Source organism: Chiloscyllium plagiosum, chromosome 4 (genome assembly GCF_004010195.1).
Source record: "Chiloscyllium plagiosum isolate BGI_BamShark_2017 chromosome 4, ASM401019v2, whole genome shotgun sequence".
Classification (NCBI taxonomy): Eukaryota; Metazoa; Chordata; class Chondrichthyes; order Orectolobiformes; family Hemiscylliidae; genus Chiloscyllium; species Chiloscyllium plagiosum.
Window position 1 is genome coordinate 54,394,535 of NC_057713.1, and position 19,588 is coordinate 54,414,122.

General features: G+C 39.5%; 1 protein-coding gene across 1 annotated transcript in view; it reads left to right on the forward strand.

Annotated features, from left to right (window-relative positions):
• The window catches only part of rock1 (Rho-associated, coiled-coil containing protein kinase 1), a 205,992-nt gene that overhangs the window by 83,827 nt on the left and 102,577 nt on the right, over positions 1 to 19,588 (forward strand). The window contains exons 9-11 of the mRNA XM_043688241.1: positions 2,657 to 2,748; positions 7,661 to 7,820; positions 15,661 to 15,727. Coding sequence (XP_043544176.1) covers positions 2,657 to 2,748; positions 7,661 to 7,820; positions 15,661 to 15,727 — 319 coding nt within the window. The remainder of the gene's footprint in view (positions 1 to 2,656; positions 2,749 to 7,660; positions 7,821 to 15,660; positions 15,728 to 19,588) is intronic.

Genomic DNA, 19,588 nt, shown 5'->3' on the forward strand with positions numbered 1-19,588 from the left:
CCTTTTATTCCTGGGTTGTCATAACAAGAAGAAACTAATTAAAAGTCTGTATTTACATTCCAAAAGATTGCAGTGCAATGAGGCCAATTAATTCTATGAAACATGAAATGAACAAAATCAAATTGCTGATGAAACTGAGCCGATCTGGCAATAGTTCTGAAGGGTCACTGGACTTGAAATGTTAACTCTGTATTCTCTCCATGGATACTGCCAGACCTGTTGAGTTTTGATTTGTTACAGATTTCTAGCATCCACAGTTCTTTGTTTCCATTTAATTCTATGATATTACATATTTAAATTATTTAATTGGATCTAAGTATTGCTTGCAAGGCCAGCAATAGTTGCCCATTGCTAATTGCTCTTGAACTGGTGATGGTGAGCCAACTTCTTGAACCACTATAGTCCACCTTTTATAGAAACATCCACAGAGCTGTTTGGAAAGAAAATTCTAGGATTTTTACCCACGATTGTGAAATAATGGCAATATAGTTAACTTATTTGGGTTCTATCATGACTGGAGCAAATATTCTTTAACATCCTCTTTCCAGGTTTCCTAAAAAGCTCTGCAACTAATGAAGAAAAATATGCAAAGGTTGTACAATTGTTCTGCAGCATATGATTTTTTTTTCAAAACATGCAGACTCCCATATTGAAATCATGTGAATACCTGGGTTCTAATTCAAGCATTTACCAATAAATGTTTTGAACACAAAAACAGAACTCTTCAAAAATGTTGTTCTTAGTAGGGATTTAGTTTAAAAGAAAAGCGCAATTAACTGTCAATTATGGCTTACAGAAGAATACAAATAAAGGATTGCTCATGGCTTTAAACCGAATTGATTCGCGATGAATGTATAAATTGTTTTTGGGAGAGAATAGGGCCCCTCAAAGATCAGCAAGGCGGCCTTTGTGTGGAGCCGCAGAAAATGGGGGAGATACTAAATGAGTATTTTGCATCAGTATTTACTGTGGAAAGGGATATGGAAGATATAGACTGTAGGGAAATAGATGGTTGCATCTTGCAAAATGGTTCCATATTACAGAGGAGGAAGTACTGGATGTCTTGAAACGGGTAAAGGTGGATAAATCTCCAGGACCCGATTAGGTGTACCCCAGAACTCTGTGGGAAGCTAGAGAAGTGATTGCTGGGCCTCTTGCTGAGACATTTGTGTCATCGATAGTCACAGGTGAGGTACCAGAAGACTGGAGGTTGGCTAACATGGTGCCACTGTTTAAGAAGGGTGGTAAGGACAAGCCAAGGAACTTATAGACCAGTGAGCCTGACGTTGGTGATGGGCAAGTTGTTGGAGGTAATCCTGAGGGACAGGATGTACATGTATTTGGAAAGGCAAGGACTGATTAGGGAGAGTCAACATGGCTTTGTGAGTGGGAAATCATGTCTGACAAACGATTGAGTTTTTTGAAGAAGTAACAAAGACTCTTGATGAGGGCAGAGCAGTAGATGTGATCTATATGGACTTTAGTAAAGCGTTCGACAAGGGGAGACTGATTAGCAAGTTTAGATCTCACGGAATACAGGGAGAACTAGCCATTTAAATACAGAACTGACTCAAAGGTAGAAGACAGAGGGTGGTGGTGGAGGGTTGCTTTTGAGATTTGGATGCGAGCATAAGAGGTACAGTTCGTAAATTTGCAGATGACACCAAAATTGGAGGTGTAGTGGACAGCGAAGAGGGTTACCTCAGATTATAACAGGATCTGGACCAGATGGGCCAATGGGCAGAGAAGTGACAGATGGAGTTTAATTCAGATAAATGCGAGGTGCTGCATTTTGGGAAAGCACATCTTAGCAGGACTTATACACTTAATAGTAAGGTCCTAGGGAGTTTTGCTGAACAAAGAGACCTTCGAGTGCAGGTTCATAGCTCCTTGAAAGTAGAGTCGCAGGTAGATAGGATAGTGAAAAAGGCGTTTGGTATGCTTTCCTTTATTGGTCAGAGTATTGAATACAGGAGTTGGGAGGTCATGTTGCGGCTGTACAGGACGTTGGTTAGGCCACTGTTGGAATATTGCAATTCAGGTCTCCTTCCTGTTAGAAAGATGTTGTGAAACTTGAAAGGGTTCAGAAAAGATTTACAAGGATGTTGCCAGGGTTTGAGGATTTGAGCTATACGGAGAGGCTGGACAGGCTGGGGCTGTTTTCCCTGGAATGTTGGAGGCTGAGGGGTGACCTTATAGAGGTTTACAAAATTATGAGGGACATGGATAGGGTAAAAAGGCAATGTCTTTTCCCTGGTGTCGGGGAGTCAGAACTAGAGGGCATAGGTTTAGGGTGAGAGGGGAAAGATATAAAAGAGACCTACGGGGCAACTTTTTCACGCAGAGGGTGGTACGTGTATGGAATGAGCTGCCAGAGAAAGTGGTGGAGACTGGTACAATTGCAACATTTAAGAGGCATTAGGATGGGTACATGAATAGGAAAGTTTTGGAGGGATATGGGCCGGGTGCTGGTAAGTTGGACTAGATTGGGTTGGGGTATCTGGTTGGCATGGACGGGTTGGACCGAAGGGTCTGTTTCCATGCTGTACATCTCTATCACTCTATGACTGTAGTGCTTATATATGCTGTACATTTTCCTGGAAATGAACTGTAGCATTGCCTTGGTAATAGATTTTTAATATCTTCTTCTCATTAGGGAAATAAGACTAGGTCGAAATGGCGTGGCAGAGATCAAACGGCATCATTTCTTCCGAAATGATCAATGGACATGGGAAAATATCAGAGAGAGTAAGTTTCCATAAATGTTTCTTGTACAGTGCAATGTGTATTTTAATTTTAGAGTGATATCAAAGCAATTAGCATTTGTTCATCAGTTATTTCTGTTACACCACTTCAGCTATAGCTTCATATCGCAAACTGTTGAATTATTGAAAATAGAAGACTCGACAGCATTTGTGTTTCATATGTTTAAAAAACCCCCAGTGTTCTTCTCAACTGCCATATTGAAAATTGTATTGCCTTGGTATCTTAAAATACAACTTTTTAAAATGCATACAGGGCTAAAGAATAGCAACAACATTTCTGTCTGAACTATTTTCCTAGATTTGCATTTAGCAATTCTTTTAAAAATTCTTGGTTTCTGTTATTGCAGAAAATCTGTATCTATTTTCTTGGCCCTTTATTAAAGGCAAAGGATTCTTGATCTTCTTGTTTGTATGGCTCTGCCTTATAAAAATTGTGTAAATTCCCTGCAACTATTATGTGTAGCTTCTGTCACAAGGTGAAAATAAGCAGCAAATGCATGCAAGATCCTACACGTAATATCATAAGGATCACAATGTTTCACTTCTTGATGTAAGAAAGTTCAACTTGCGAAAAATCCATCTCATGTGAATGATGCCTGCAACCTAGATATAGGACATGAGCTCCTGGTAGCAGCAGGTTGTTTGATCAGCTGCCACATTGTTCTCAAGCACATATTAGCCACATATTCTTTTGCACTTTTTAACCTATATTTCTGCCCATTACTTTGTAATGTGAACATTATTCATCACTGACCTTTTGCTGCACTAATCTAATTTTATTTTTGAAAGATACTGATTTGATAAGCTTTCCCAAAGACTCTTGGATGCTGCAGAACCCTGGTTGAGAACTATTCATTTAGAGTGGGTAAGAGTGGAGCTGGAAAAGCGCAGCAGATCAGCCAGCACCAGAGAAGGGGAGTCAACATTTCAGGTTGGAACCTTTCAAGATTCCGACCTTAAATGTCAACTCTCCTCCTTCTCTGGTGCTGCTTGACCTGTTGTGCTTTTTTCCAGCTCCACTCTTTATCCACTTTGACTCTCCAGCATCTACAGTTCTCACTATCTCCAACCATTCATTTAAACCTCTTGACTACTGGAAACTGTAAATATCTTTCTGACCTGTCCCATAATTTTTAATCACTTCATAAGCACTTTTATTGAGCAATATCATTTAGAATTAGTGTTTTAGTCTTTTAAAAACTTTAATATCCTCATTGCATGGAACCCAGTGCAGCACAGACATTAGATGTAGTAAGGTTTAAAGATGGTTTCGGTAAAATAAAAGTTATGTTAACATGGCTATGTTATGTTAACATACATATTGTTCATGGTTATTACACATGTCTGATGTAATCATCTAGAGCCATGAGCTCCATCTCTCCATGGAACTTAGCTAAATAAATCTAACATAAAAAGGGTGTTTGAGCAATGATGGCCGTGAAACCATAAGTCATGCCCTGCCCTGCCTCCACAAACTAGTGTTCTGCGGAGAGGAAATTCTGACTCTCTGAAACTGCTACTCTGAACTGCTTATCCAATAACCTAGAAAGCTTCCAAATTGCATGGGAATGTGGAGTAAATTGTGGAATGTGGAATTTCCCGCAAGTCCAGACCTTGTGAATACATTTTTAAAAATCTCATCATAACCTCTTGGCTTTATGTTCTGTTACCTTTTTGTAATGACACAACATTTTTTAAAAAGCTAATGGAATTCTCAGATAGAAAACAGTAGTAAAATATTTAAGAACTAATGCTGGCTGAAGGAAGGAAATGGTACAGTGGTATTATTACTCGACTAGTAACCCAGGGCCTTGGATAATATTAGGAGACCTGGTTCAAATCTCACCACGAGCAGCAGGTAACTCCCCAAAACATGTCCACCATTTATAAGCACAAGTCAGAAGTGTGATGAAATATTCTCTACATGCCTTGATGAATACAGTTCCAGTAACATCCAAGAATTTTGACCCATAATTTATTCAGGTAAACTGAATAGAAAAATGGATTTATTTCTCAGTGATTGGTTCACATTTCTCACTTGTAGAATATTTCTTATTCTTGTCTTTAGCATAGTTTATTTTAATAGACAAGGAATGACCAGTTATATTAGATAGCATAAACTCCAAATTATTGTTCTGCATGTACTAAACACAAGGCTCAGTAATTCAAAGAAACTATTTTCAGTCACTTTGCCGATTGCAACTAACTGCTGGGGCTGACAGCACAGAAAGGACATGTTCTCATAGCATCCAATTATGCAGAAATCTTGTGCTTCTTGTGTTTGAAGTCTGCGCAAAGAGTACACTTGTCACCACAAATGCTGTCTGACCCATTAACTGATTCTAGTGCCTTGTGCTTTTGTGCCACAAAATGCATTCTATTAAAGCCAACTATCTGAAATAAAGGGTCGAGAGTGTGATGCTGGAAAAGCAGAGCAAATGAGGCAGCATCCGAGGAGCAGGAGAATCGATGTTTCGGGCATAAGCCCTTTACTCCTCACTTTCTCTTAGTCTGAAATAAAGACCATAGATATTTTACAAAAGGAGAAAATATTCCATATACCAGAAATCTGAAGCAAAAATATATTTGAAACACAACCACAACCTCTATTTATACACCACCTTAAATATTTTAGGGTGTTTTGCAGGATCATATTTGTAACTGAGACACAGGATGAGATATTAGTATGTGAGCTAAAGTTTGGGCAAAGAATTCCTTAAAGGAGAATGGAGAGGAAAGAGAGAGAGGTATTCAGGCAGAAAATTGTAGAGCTGAGCACTTGGGCAACTAAAGGTGCAACTGCCCATGGTGGTTCAGTTAAAGTTGGAGACGCAAAGGAAACCAGAATTCAAGGAGCCTGGTGATGAGATGAGTATGAAAGCAAGGTTAACAGTTTCAAAGATCACAACTTTGAAGACAAGATACATTAGTGAACACTCAAGCGATAGTTGATTGGAAAATCAGCATCTGCAAAGAGGAAATGTGTTAGTATTTCAGTTGAAGAACTGTTGAAACTGGAAATTAGAAGACCAATAAGCCAGTTAATAGGACTGACCAAAGTGGAATAAGAAAACAGTAGACCAAGTCAATGATCATGAATGCTCACTTCTGATAGAAAACATTCCTCCTCTTTTCACAGAAACTGAAATGTTTGATGGGTGTATTTACATCACAGTGTGGGGACTGGATTATTTTGTTAAAACTATCATTAGAAAGGAAAGTGAGAATATGGGTTTGCATCTAGAATAGCATTGTGTCTTTTCAGGGTTATTTAGGTACCTACAGAAACTTGCGCATTTTAAACATTTGTGCTTTCATTTCACACTTCCTGCGTTTGTTTTTTTTCCCCCTCTTTTCATTATTTTTAACAGTAAAATTTTTGTTATCCTGCATGTCCGAGGAATAGATAGTGCCAGTTAAAGAAATACTGATTAGTAGGAAATCATGTTACTCTGGTCACAAGATAAGATGCTGCTCTGTGTATAAGGAGAAGGGGGAAATAACTGGGTAAATGAAGACCAGAGCACATGGAAGTGTTACAGCACAATTCCAGAAACTCAAAGCTTGGCTGACACCGCAGTTGACAGAATGACCTACAAACTTGCTTTAAACATAAAGAGTGGTCAGTTTTACTGGCATTTGCTCCGAATCTGAACATAATAAAATCTGAGCCAATAGTTTAAATTTAAGGTCGAAGAACAACCCCAGTGAATCTACATTTATGATTAGATTTTTGAAGAATACATTATTTAAACACTGAAAGTAACTGGTTTTTAAAAGAGGGGGATATGTGCTACCAACATCAGGGCTGCACACGTTGTTGTGATGGTGCAGCAGCGCCTTCTGGTTTGCCTTTCTGGGCCATCCTGCTGGTCACTGCTACCCCCATCACTGCTGAGGGACTGCATCCCTTACAGGTTTGAGCTATCTCTGAGCACACTGATCACTGTGTTGGCAATAAATACAGCCTTAAAAAAGAAATTTCAAAGAATTCCAGTGACTAGAGAATTTCAGTTGGTAGATTTCTGGATTAAACAAAGTTTACTGCAAATTAAATATACTATCGTATTATACAATATAACAGTAAAAATAATTTATGAACAGAAATCATACTGATTTCTTAGGTCATCTTCTGTGGATTAGAGAAATATAAATTCGTGAGAGACTTTGGATAAAGCAAAGGAAATTTAGATTTCCATGTACATTAATCTGTAAAAGATAAGTGTTTAAATATAAGAGTACTGTAAGACTAATGTAAGATTGTGATTTATCACAAGGGGTTTGTAATAAGAGAGTGAGCAAGTGATTCTTTCATGCACAGTGATTTTGGAATAGCCTGCCTGAAAGACAACATCAGTTTTTCGCACTGAACCTCAGAATAGATGTAGGAGGTTGCAAGATGTCCAACGTTAATTAATCAGAATTCTACTCTAGTTTAAAATGTTACATTATGAAAATAGGTGACATAAATTTATATTTTATTCCCTTAAACTTAGAAGTTGGAGGGGTAATCTAAGTATTTAGACTGATAAACATTACTGGATGGATTAATTAGCTGAGAAATTATTTCCACTAGTTGGAAAATCTGGAACCAAGAAAATAATCTTCAAATTAAAGCTAAGCCATTTAGGAGCAAACTTAGGCAGCATTTCTCCTTTCACAGGACGGATATTACAAATCTGGAAACTCCTTCTTCACAGGCCTTGTATATTTGTCTTTTAAAAAAAAAATTCAAGCGTAAGATTGGTAAATGTTTGTTAGACAAGAATATTGAATGTGGGTCAGGATAAATCATGCCCTGGTTGAATAGCAGAACAGTCTCAATTGAATATCATTCTTTTGATTTTATGTCCCAGTTTTTAATGCAATTAGTCAACATCTGTATTTCATTATAGGTTCTGCACCAGTTGTGCCTGAGCTAAGTAGTGACATCGACACTAGCAATTTTGATGATCTGGAAGAAGATAAGGGCGAGGAAGAAACATTTCCTATACCAAAAGCCTTTGTTGGCAATCAGTTACCTTTTGTAGGCTTCACATACTACAGAGATAATCAGTAAGTATAGCGAAGTTGAAATACAAACATCTTGCTTTAAGGAAGATATAAAATTCGCTGACTGCAACATGTTCCTCATTAATAAAGAGATATAAATTTATAAAATCAGCAACAAGACCTAAATGAACAACTACTCATTTTTACTGATGAACCGGTGCCTAAAGTTTCCATATTTCTTCTACTCTGCTTTGTGTGCTTACAGGCTCATGTTAACCTCACCTACAACATAATTTCTCAGAGTTAGCTGCACCTTGACTTTTCCGTAGAGTCATACAGCACGGAAACAGACCCTTCGGTCCAAGTAATCCATGCCAAACATAATCCCAAACTAAATTAGTCCCACCTGCCTGCTCCTGGCCACATCCCTCCAAACCTTTCATATTCATGCACTTATCCGAATGTCTTTTATACGTTGTAATTGTCCCCACATCCATCACTTCCTCAGGATCTTTATTCCTCATGCAAATCACCCTCTGTGTAAACTATTTGCCCCTCATGTCTTTTTTTTTCCAACTCTGGGCAATCCAAGATGGAGAATGGGAAAAAGTTGTGGATTTAAGAGCAACTCCTTTTTTGAGGTATATTAGGTGCTGGAGGTGATTTCCTCGAATTCCAGGAGCAGCAATTACTGTTGCATTGTTTTGGAACTTTGGGGGAAAAAGATCAAAACAACAGCACTTTTAAAAGGAGGAAAACAAACAAATGTCAGTGACCACGTGGTCAGTGAGGGGGAGAGAGAGAAAGAAACCTATACTGGTAACTGACACAGAAGTGAATCTGCACAGTTACTGCCTTTGCTGTTTGAGTTCATGGACATCGGAGTGAGTCAAGGAAAAATTAACAAACAGTGAAATTCACAGCTGACCTTGTAGGAACCTGTGTGGGAGACCTCACAGCACAGGAACAGATAAGTGCATAGTTTTTATGTGTAAACTTGCTGTAAGTCGACAGTAGTGAGTAGAGTGGGTTCTTCCTTGATTATGTTTTATTGAGATCTGTCTCCTTGATTAAATTTTAAAAATATAAACCATAAGTACTAAGATAGCCTGGAGCTGTGTGTTATTTTAAGAGCAGTAAGACGGTGCTGTTTTCTGTGTCTATAGATTGTGAAGGAGCAGAGATGGCCTTTAGTAAGGTGATATGCTCTTCTTGTTGGATGTAGGAACTTAGGGAGAGTTTCCATGTTACTAATGATTATGTTTGCAGGAAGTGTCTTTGATTGCGAATCCTTTCAGAGTATGGAACAATTGGAGCAGCAGTTAGAGGCAATGAGGAATTTACAAGAGCTAGGGGGTGTGATGGAAGGCAGTTATAGGAAGAGAGAAAAGCTGCAGATACAGTCAGGTAGTGCAGGAGTCTCCTGTGGCTATCCCCATCTCAAGCAAGTATGCTGTTTTGGAAAATATAGGGGTGATGCTTTTTCAGGGGAATGTAGCACGAACAGCCAAGTTTCTGGTATCTGGGCTGGCTCAAGTGTAATGGAGGGGTACATCAGGTTCCAAGAGGTCTATTGCGGTAGGGGACTGTCTAGATGCTTCTGCAGCCAGCAGCAAAAAAATCAGCATGTGTGTTGCCTCCCTGGTGCCGGGATCAAGAATATCTTGGAGAGGGTGCAGAATGTTCTCAAAGGGTGACCAGCAGGAGTTCATTGTACACATTGAAACTAACAACATAGGGAGGGAAAAGGATAAGATTCTGAAGGGAGAATATAGAAAGTTAGGCAAGACTTTAAAAAGGAGGTCCTCGAGGGTAGTAATACCTGGATTATTCCTGGTCCTACAAGCTAGTGAGGGTAGGAACAGGAGGATAGGGGAAATGAATGCATGGCTGAGGAGCTGTGCAGGGGAGAAGGGTTCACATTTCTGGATCATTGGAATCTCTTTTGGGATAGAAGTGAGCTTTACAAGAAGGATGGATTGCACCTGAATTAATATACTGGCAGGGAGATTTGCTAGAGTTGCTCAGGAGGACTTAAACTAGTAAGGTGGGGACATGAGACCCAGGGAAATAGTGAGGAAAGAGATCGATCTGTGACTGGCATGGTTGGGACAAGGAGAGCGAGTCAAACAGTCAGGGCAGGCAGGAACAAAGCAGAGAATAAGGTAGGACTGATGAATTAAATTGCATTTATTTCAATGCAAGAGGCCTAACAGGGAAGGCAGATGAACTCAGGGCATGGTTAGGAACATGGGATTGGGATATCATAGCAATTACAGAAATGTGGCTCAGGGATGGACAGGACTGGCAGCTTAATGTTCCAGGATACAAATGCTACAGGAACGATAGAAAGTGGGACAAGAGAGGAGTGGGAGTGGTGTTTTTGATAAGGGATAGCATTACTGCTGTACTTAGGGAGGATATTCCTGGGAATACAGACAGGGAAGATATTTGGAACTGAGAAATCCAAAAGGGATGATCACTTATTGGGATTATGTTATAGACCCCCTAATAGTCAGTGGGAAATTGAGAAACAAATTTGTAAAGAGATTTCAGTTATCTGTAAGATTAATAAGGTAGGGGATTTTAACTTTCCAAATATAGACTAAAACTGCTATAATGTTATGGGTTTAGATGAAGAGGATTTTGTTACATGTGAACAAGAACATTTTCTGATCCAGTATGTGGATGTACCTATTAGAGAAGGTGCAAAACTTGACCTACTCTTGGGAAATAAGGAGGGCAGGTGACTGAGGTGTCAGTGGGGGAGCACTTTGGGGCCAGCGACCATAATTCCATTAGTTTTAAAAAAAGTGATGGAAAAGGATAGACCGGATCTAAAAATTGAGGTCCTAAATTGGAGGAAGGCCAACTTTGATGGTATTAGGCAAGAACTTTCAAAAGCTGATTGGGGGCAGATGTTCGCAGGTAAAGGGATGGCTGGAAAATGGGAAACTTTCAGAAATGAGATAACGAGAGTCCAGAGACAGTATATTCCTGTTAGGGTGAAAGGAAAGGCTGGTAGGTGCAGAGAATGCTGGATGACTAGAGAAATTGAAGTTTTGGTTAAGAAAAAGAAGGAAGCATATGTCAGGTATAGACAGGATAGATCAAGTGAATCTCTAGAAGAGTATAAAGGCAGGAGGAGTATATTTAAGAGGGAAATCAGGAGGGCACAAAGGGAACATGAGATAGCTTTGGCAAATGGGGTTATGGAGAATCATGAGGGATTTTATAAATACATTAAGGAAAAGATGCTAGCAAGGGCCCCTCAAAGATCAGTATGGTGGCCTTTGTGTGGAGCCACAGGAGTTGCAGAGATACTAAACAAGTATTTTGCATCAGTGTTTACTATGGAGAAGGACATGGACGATATAGAACGTGGGGAAATAAATGGTGCTATCTTGAAAAATGTCTATATTACAGAGGTGGTGGTACTGGATGTCTTGAAATGCATAAAAGTGGATAAATCTCCAGGACCTGATCAGGTGTACCCTAAAAGTCTGTGGGAAGCTAGAGAAGTGATTGCTAGGCCCCTTGCTGAGATATTTGTATCATTGATTGTCTCAGGTGAGGTGCCGGAAGACTGAAGATTGGCTGACATGTTGCCACTATTTAAGAAAGATGGTAAGGACAAGCCAAGGAACTATAGACCAGTGAGCCTGACCTCGGTGGTGGGCAAGTTGTTGGAGGGTATCCTGAGAGACAGGATTTACATGTATTTGGAAAGGAAAGGACCTGTTAGGGATAGCCAGCTTGGCTTTGTGTGTGGGAAATCATGTCTCACAAACTTGATTGAGGCTTTTGAAGAAGTAACAAAGAGGATTGATGAGGGCGGGCGTTCGACAAGGTTCCTCATGGGAGACTGGTTAGCAAGGTTAGATTTCACGGAATACAGGGAGAACTGACCATTTGGATACAGAACTGGCTTAAAGGTAGAAGACAGAGGGTGGTGATGGAGGGTTACTTTTCAGACTGGAGGCCTGTGGCTAGTGGTGTGCCACAAGGATCAGTGCTGGGTTCACTGCTTTTCTTCATTTATATAAATGATTTGCACGTGAACATAGGAGATATAGTTAGTAAGTGTGCAGATAACACCAAAATTGGAGGTGTAGTGGACAGTGAAGAAGGTTACCTCAGGTTACAGCAGCATCTTGATCTGATGGGCCAATGGGCTGAGGAGTGGCAGATGGAGTTTAATTTAGATAAATGTGAGATGCTGCATTTTGGAAAAGCAGATAAGAGCAGGACTTACACACGTAATGGTAAGGCCCTGGGGGGAGGGGGCGCGGGGGCGGACATTGCTGAACAAAGGGACTTTGGAGTGCAGGTTCATAGTTCCTTGAAAGCAGGTAGATAGGATAGTGAGGATGGTGTTTGGTGTGTTTTCCTTTATTGGTCAGAGTATTGAGTATAGGAGTTGGGAGGTCATGTTGTGGCTGTACAGTACATTGGTTAGACTACTTTTGGAATATTGTGTGCAATTCTGGTCTCCTTTCTATCAGAAAGATGTTGTGAAACTTGAAAGGGTTCAGAAATGATTTACAAGGATGTTGCCAGGGTTGGAGGATTTGAGCTATAGGGTGAGGCTGAATAGTCTAGGGCTGTTTTCCCTGGAGCTTCGGAAGCTTATAGACATTTGTAAAATCATGAGGTGCGTGGATAGGATAAATAGGCAATGTCTTTTCCCCCTGGGGTGGGGGAGTCCAGAACTGTAACGCTTGGATTTAGGGTGAGCAGGGAAAGATTTGAAAGGGACCTAAGTGGCAACTTTTTCATGTAGAGGGTGGTACGTGTATGGAACAAGCTGCCAGAGGAAGTGCTGGAGGCTGGTACAATTACAATATTTAAAAGGCATCTAGATTGGTATATGAATAGGAAGGGTTTGGATGGATATGGACCAGGTGATGGCAGGTGGGAATAATTTGGGTTGGGATATCTGGTCGGCATGGACAAGTTGGACCGAAGGGTACACCTGATCAGGTCCTGGAGATATACGTCTCTATGACTCTCCTGTTAGCTTAAAAATGCTTCCCCCGTCTTGAAATCCCCCACTCTAGGGAAGAGACAACTACTATTAACTCTATCTACACCTCAATATTTTATAAACTCGTATCAGGTCACCTCTCAACCTGCTACCTCCATTGAGAAAAGTCTTACCCAATCTAGCCATTCTTTATAATCAACCTTGTAATCTTTTCATCTCTGGAATATCAACCATCGAGTTGACGTAATTTGCTCCATTTTATTTCTGGATAAACATTTTCTGCCATATCTCTTGCTTACATCTGTCCTGACATTACTACTGTTAATGTTTTCCCTTATTCGCCTACTATTGTGCCCTTGCCATATTACCATTCAACCCCACTTCTTGAGAGATACAATCTTCACTTTGGACCAAAAGTCCCAAAGGCTTCCCACTTGAGTGCATCCGGTGCTAATTTACTGCTCAGCTCAGTCAAATATTTCAAGTATTCTCTCAACTTCCTCTTGGCCAAATCTTCCCAATGGTCTTTGATTATCCTAGAGTATAGGCAATTGACAGATCTTGATAAGAAATTACCCCTGAAAGCCTGTTGCTCCAGATTCCCTTCTTGTTTCTAATACCAAGTAAAGAAACTTGTAAATTGCTTTAACTTGGAGTATATGATGAATCCAAGTCCCTTCCCGTTCCGAACTACCCTTCAATCTTAATTCGCCCCAGCTGTAACATCTGCTATTTCAACCTCTCAGTTGCCAGCCCATTTTGATATTGCCCAGTTAATGTGACACAGCTTTGAAGTTATCCCATCTGGCTTCTGACCATTTAAGTATGTTTTCTGTCCTTTCACTAATAGTGTTACCTACTACATTGTCCTCCAAGTTATGCATTTAATTTCATTTTTTGCGAAAGGTTATGAGAAACTAGGTAAAGAAACTGGTATTTACCTCAACGAGGAGTCAAAAATAGTGGATATAGATTTAATATGATTGATACAAAGATTAGAGGGGATATCTGGAAAAGCTTTTAACTCAGAGGAACTCACTTCCTAGAAAGGTGGTAAAGATAGAAACTCTGACCACTTCTTTTAAAAAAAAAGCTGAATTCTAAACTTTTTGAAGAGCCATGGTCTGCTAGGCTCTGACCTACTGCAAGAAGCTAGAATTAGATTGGCATGTTTTTACTGTTTGGCAAAGACAGGATGGTCCAATTGACCAATTACTGTGTCATAATTTTTTAAAAATTTGTATGATTCTGCATTTTTTTTTACAATCCGGTTTCTGCTTTGTTTATAACACCAAGTCTACTTGGTCAGAAAGTCATGTACAACATTATCGATGGTTACATGATGGCACATTTTTTTCAACAACATGGTGATTACAGTGATTTTCTTGTATTCACCTCCGATTCCAACTCTGAACAATTGTTCTACATGTTTCAACCTGCAGCTGAACCAATGCAGCCAAGATAATCCTATCGTTAGTTTCTTTTTCTGCCGTAATGGTCAAAACTCATTTGCGTTTTCCTTGTTCTACATTTTCTCTTCTCCCAAAATCAAAAATTTTGCATGGACCATATAGTGAGCTTTACCAGTATTCCGTTTCATTCAAATCTGAGTTCTAACCCTCGTTACAAGTTTCCAGCAACATTTTATGCATCTTTGTGGTTGCCTTTACTCGACCATTTGACTGCTGACATCCTTAACCATGCTTCAATTCAGAAGTTAAATTTATTTCTCTCACAGTTTTAAGATGTCCATTAGGTTATTCCAAATGTTTCCTTTACCCAAAATGCCAGCCTCACTAATACCACTCAGTAGCCCCATGCATTGAACTAACGATCTCAACCAAACACTTTCATAGCATCACCCCATTCTACTTCCAAAGCTTTTTCCAGAGTTCATGCCCTCCTTTGTTCCCTTCACCTCTGATTCTGGTCTTTTCTGCATTCCCCACTTATTCCTTTAAATCAGGAAACTTACTCTTACACTGTTCAACCTTGTTTCAGCTCTCTTCTTACAACATAGAATTTGGGACAACAAAGTGCCTGTTTTTCGGGCAGAACTTTGAGGCAGAGAAGAAGCAGTTTTGTTATGTCTTGTGTTCCCACCATAAGTTACCATGTTAATTATTAACATTTCTGTTAATCGTGCAAGGCTGGGCAGTTTTAAAGCATCCTAAAATAGGCATTGGCTGCTTAGATATGTTAGAAGGTTCTAACACTCATCTCAGGATTCTCTCCAAGTTGGACTGAACTGTTCATACTTCAGCTTTCCTACATGGCCTTAAAAATATCCGCCAACATCAAGTGCTGTGGAATGCTCCAGTGAGACAAGTTCATCAGTTGCGCTTCAGATTGGTTTCACAGGGTGGCACAACATCGAGGGCCAAAGGGCTTGTAATGCGCTGTAATGTTCTATGTTCTAATTGATTTCTTTAAATGAATACAACAAAAGATTTTGCTTGTTGCATCTTTCTGCTTATGACTTTTTAAAAAAACTTAATCAAAACCCATCTCTTAAAACAAGTTTAAGTCACCACCCCTCATACTTTTACTTTGCTCAACTCCTTGGGATTTTTTTTTAATATTAAGATTTTACAAATGTAAGTTTTTTTTTACCATCCTTGAGTTAGGTGGCTACTTGTACGTTTTCCCATACTACTTTAAATAGCCTATGCTTTCTTGCACTTTTGTATTCTATTTATATTTTATCATGCATTTATCATGCATTCTGAATCAACCCAAAATAAGTGCCCTAAGTTAACTTCATGCATACTTAAGGCCTTGTAAAAACTGTATAAATTATAGTTTCTTTGTATTAAGATTGATAAGTTTAATTTGACTTTAAGTATTCACTGTTTCCATATGCCATTTTCTTGAAATGCTTCCATAAATTCTTCAATATTTCCATTATTTTTATAGGAGCTCGTCTGGTACTTCTAGACCAGCCAGTGACTGTAGAGAGAGTTCCACTATAGATAATAGTCAAGTAAGGATTTTATATTGCTTTCGGGTGATGATATTTGAATATTGTATAAAATAAAAAAGTCATGATTGTTCATCTCCCTATCCTAATCACATTGCACTCTGCAATCCAGAAAACAAGTTAATTTTTTTAATATAAATATTTGTTAAAACATGAATTCTTGTCTCAAGCAAGTTTTTACGAAATAATAATTTGTGGTTTTGGAGTGGTGTGAAAGGAACAGAATTTGAACAGCACCATCATTAACATTTATCCCTGGTTTTATTTTAGTTGGCTTTACAGACTCTGCAAAGCTTAAGTAGAGTGCAAGTTAGGTTTATGGTATTTAAAAGGGAAAGTGCAAAAAAGAAGTGATGAATAATGTAGAATGTGTGGTAAGGATGTGAAATGGAGGTTAGAACGATGAAAGTCAATGTTATAAACCCTTTTATAACATTATAATAGTTACAAGAGACACTAGAATAGGCAGGAAGAAACGTTTCCCCTTGGTGGCGGGATTAATGACCAGGGGGTGTAGATTTAATGTAAGGGACAGAAGGTTTAGAGAGGATGTGAGGAAGAACCTTTTTACCCAGAGGAAGTCACTGCCTGTGATGTGGTACAGGCAAAACATCTGCAGATGCTAGAATCCAAAGTAGATAAATAGGAGGCTAGAAGGATGCAGCAAGTCAGGTGGCATCAGGAGGTGGAAAAGTCTGACGTTTCGGGTATAACCCTTCTTCAGGAATGGGAGTAGGGATAGAGAGACTTGCAGATAAAGAGAAAGGGGGGGAGGGTTATGGATGGGAGGGGGGGGCAGAGGATTGAAGTGGTGATAGGTGAATATAGGCGGTGGGTACAACCTGGTAAGTGGATAGGTGGAATGAATCTGGTTGGTAGCTGGAAGGAGGGGTCAGTCAGTGGGGTGGAAGGAAGGAGGAGATCTGGAAAGGGAGAGGGGGAAGGCTGTTTGAAATTGGAGAACTCAATATTGAGTTGTTGTTCCTCTAATGTGCAGTCTGATTCACTGTGGCGATTGAGGAGACTGAGGCTGGACCTGTCGGAAAGGGAATAGGAAGGGGAATTGAAATGGATCCACTCCTCCTGTTGACCTACTAGGTCGTACCTACCACCCGTGTTCACCTATCATTACCTCACCACTCTTCTTCTCCCTGCTCTTTTCTGTAACTCCCTATACCCCCACCTCCATTCCTGAAGAAGGATTATACCCGAAACACCGGATATCTCCACCTCCTGATGCTGCCGTGCTTGTAGTGTTCTTCCAGTCTCTTGTTTGTCCACTTGTGATGTGGTAGAGGCAATAACCCTCAAAACATTTAAGATGTACAAAGGAACACGATTATCCAAAGGACACATGTGGGGAGTATTTCATTTGGTTAATCAAATTCTGGATAATCGAATGCCGGATAATCGAGGTTCCTTTGTATGTACTTATGATGCCAAGGCATGCATGGCCAAAGGCGTAGTGCTAAAAAATGGGATGACCAGTGCTGACTCTATGGGCTGAAGGACCTTTTTCTGTGCTGTAGATATGACTCTAAAGGCTGATAAGTAAATAAAAACAAATGTGTCTTTGGAAGAATAAAATAATGAGTGCAGGTGCAACTGCTTAGGAATGGAAGGGACGATCTAGCTCTGCAGGACAAAAGTATAAAAAACTATTTGATTACAGTGAACTCAGGGTTATTATTAATGGTATTGTGAGATTGGAATAAGCTGATAAATGGTGTATCCCAGGGGTTGGTGCGAGGTTTGATTTTGAGCACAGTATCAAATATATTAATGATGCAAAGAAAGGTGTTTTGCAGTGCAATCAGAACAGTAAAAGAGTTAAGGAGCGCATAACAGGTTAGCGGAGTTACCAGACCACTAGAAGATGTAATTAAGTGGGCAAAGTTAAAAATCATACAACACCAGGTTATTGGAAGCACACTAGCTTTTGGAGCGACGCTTCAAATCATAATTAAGTGGGGGAAGGTGTGAAGTGATACTTTTTTTAGAAAACAGTATATATTGAAGGTTGTGAAGAAATCTTTAAGTTCAAATGATAGTTTCATACAGGTCTGCATGCAAGTTCATTTTTAAAAAAAATCATTTAGAGTTGTATTCTTGTCTTGAAATACAAGACTAAAGTATTATGATGAATTTGTTTTCAATCTTGGGTACCCTGTTTAAAAAGAAATGTGCCCCATTTAAAGTCAGCGGGAACATGTAGACCCAGTTGGAATGCCCAGGGATAAGAAACTGTAATTATAAGAATGAACTTACTGTTTCTACTGGTAGCCATGATGTAGAGATGCCGTAATGGAATGGGGTGGACAAAGTTAGAAGTCACACGACAACAAGTGAAAACTCCCATCTGATGAAGATGAAATGCTCCAAAAGCTTGTTATTTTCAATTAATTATACTGTTGGACTATAACCTGGTGTCATGTGACTTCTGACTATTTCTGCTGGAGCAGAGAAGAAATGATTCTTTATTAAAAGGATGTTTGTATATTTAAGGACTTTATAAATTGTGTCAAGAAACTTTTAAAAAAAAGATTCTGTTTTTTGCTTTTAAGACCATGAGACATCTCAAAGCATTTTACAGCCAATGCACTTTTGAAGTTTAGTCACTGTTTTCATGTAGGGGACGTGCCAGTTGATCTGTACTCAATGAATTCTCACTAACAGCTTTGTGATAATGACCAGATAATCTGTTTTAGTAATGTTGATTTAGTGATAAATATTGCATGGGACACCAGGAGTAATCCCCCTACTTTCTGATGTAGTACCATGGAATGTTTTACATTTCACCTAAGAAGGCAAATTGGCCCTCAGTTTAAGTCTGTTCCAAATGACAGCACTTCGTATAGCACTGCTGTAGTGTCAGCTTTAATTTATACTCAAGCCCAGAGTGAGACTTGAACCTCGAGCTGTCAGATTCATAGACAAGTTACGAAGGCGTCAACTGAAACACATTGAAGTGAAATTTCTTCCATATAAAAATTGGCTCAGCAAGTTGATCTACTATCTACTGAGTACCTAAGCTACATAAACCAATATATCCTATTTTTAGTTCAACGCACAGTTGTTTTTATCCAAACAGGAGTGAGGACCACTAAAATTGTTACATTGATCCTAGTTTAGGGAGGATGAAAATTGGCCAGGGTTTCTTCTGATGATCACTATCTATCTGGTAAACCCTGCTGCAAGTACATAGATATCAGATGGCAAAACTATCAAATTTGACAATTATATGAGGAAATGTTGCAGACAGAGGGATAAAAACCTTGTTGCTTCATCTAAATAATATACTGAAAGCAACCTCACTGGAATCATTTGAGTGGCAGTTAACTTACAATGGAGTGATCACAGCTGTTTATCGCTCACCTGTACTTAGGTTTGCATTTTAAATTTAGAACATAGAACAGTACAACACAGAACAGGCCCTTCAGCCCACGATGTTGTGCCAACCACTGATCCTCATGTATGCACCCTCAAATTTCTGTGACCATATGCATGTCCAGGAGTCTCTTAAATGTCCCCAATCACCCTGCCTCCACAACTGCTGCTGGCAACGCATTCCATGCTCTCACAACTCTCTGTGTAAAGAACCCGCCTCTATACTTTCCTCCAACCAGCTTAAAACTATGACCCCTCATGTTAGTCATTTCTTCCCTGGGAAATAGTCTCTGGCTATCGACTCTATCTATGCCTCTCATTATCTTGTATACCTCAATTAGGTCCCCTCTCCTCCTCCTTTTCTCCAATGAAAAAAGTCCGAGCTCAGTCAACCTCTCCTCATTAGATAAGCCCTCTAGTCCAGGCAGCATCCTAGTAACCCTCCTCTGAACCCTCTCCAAAGCATCCACATCTTTC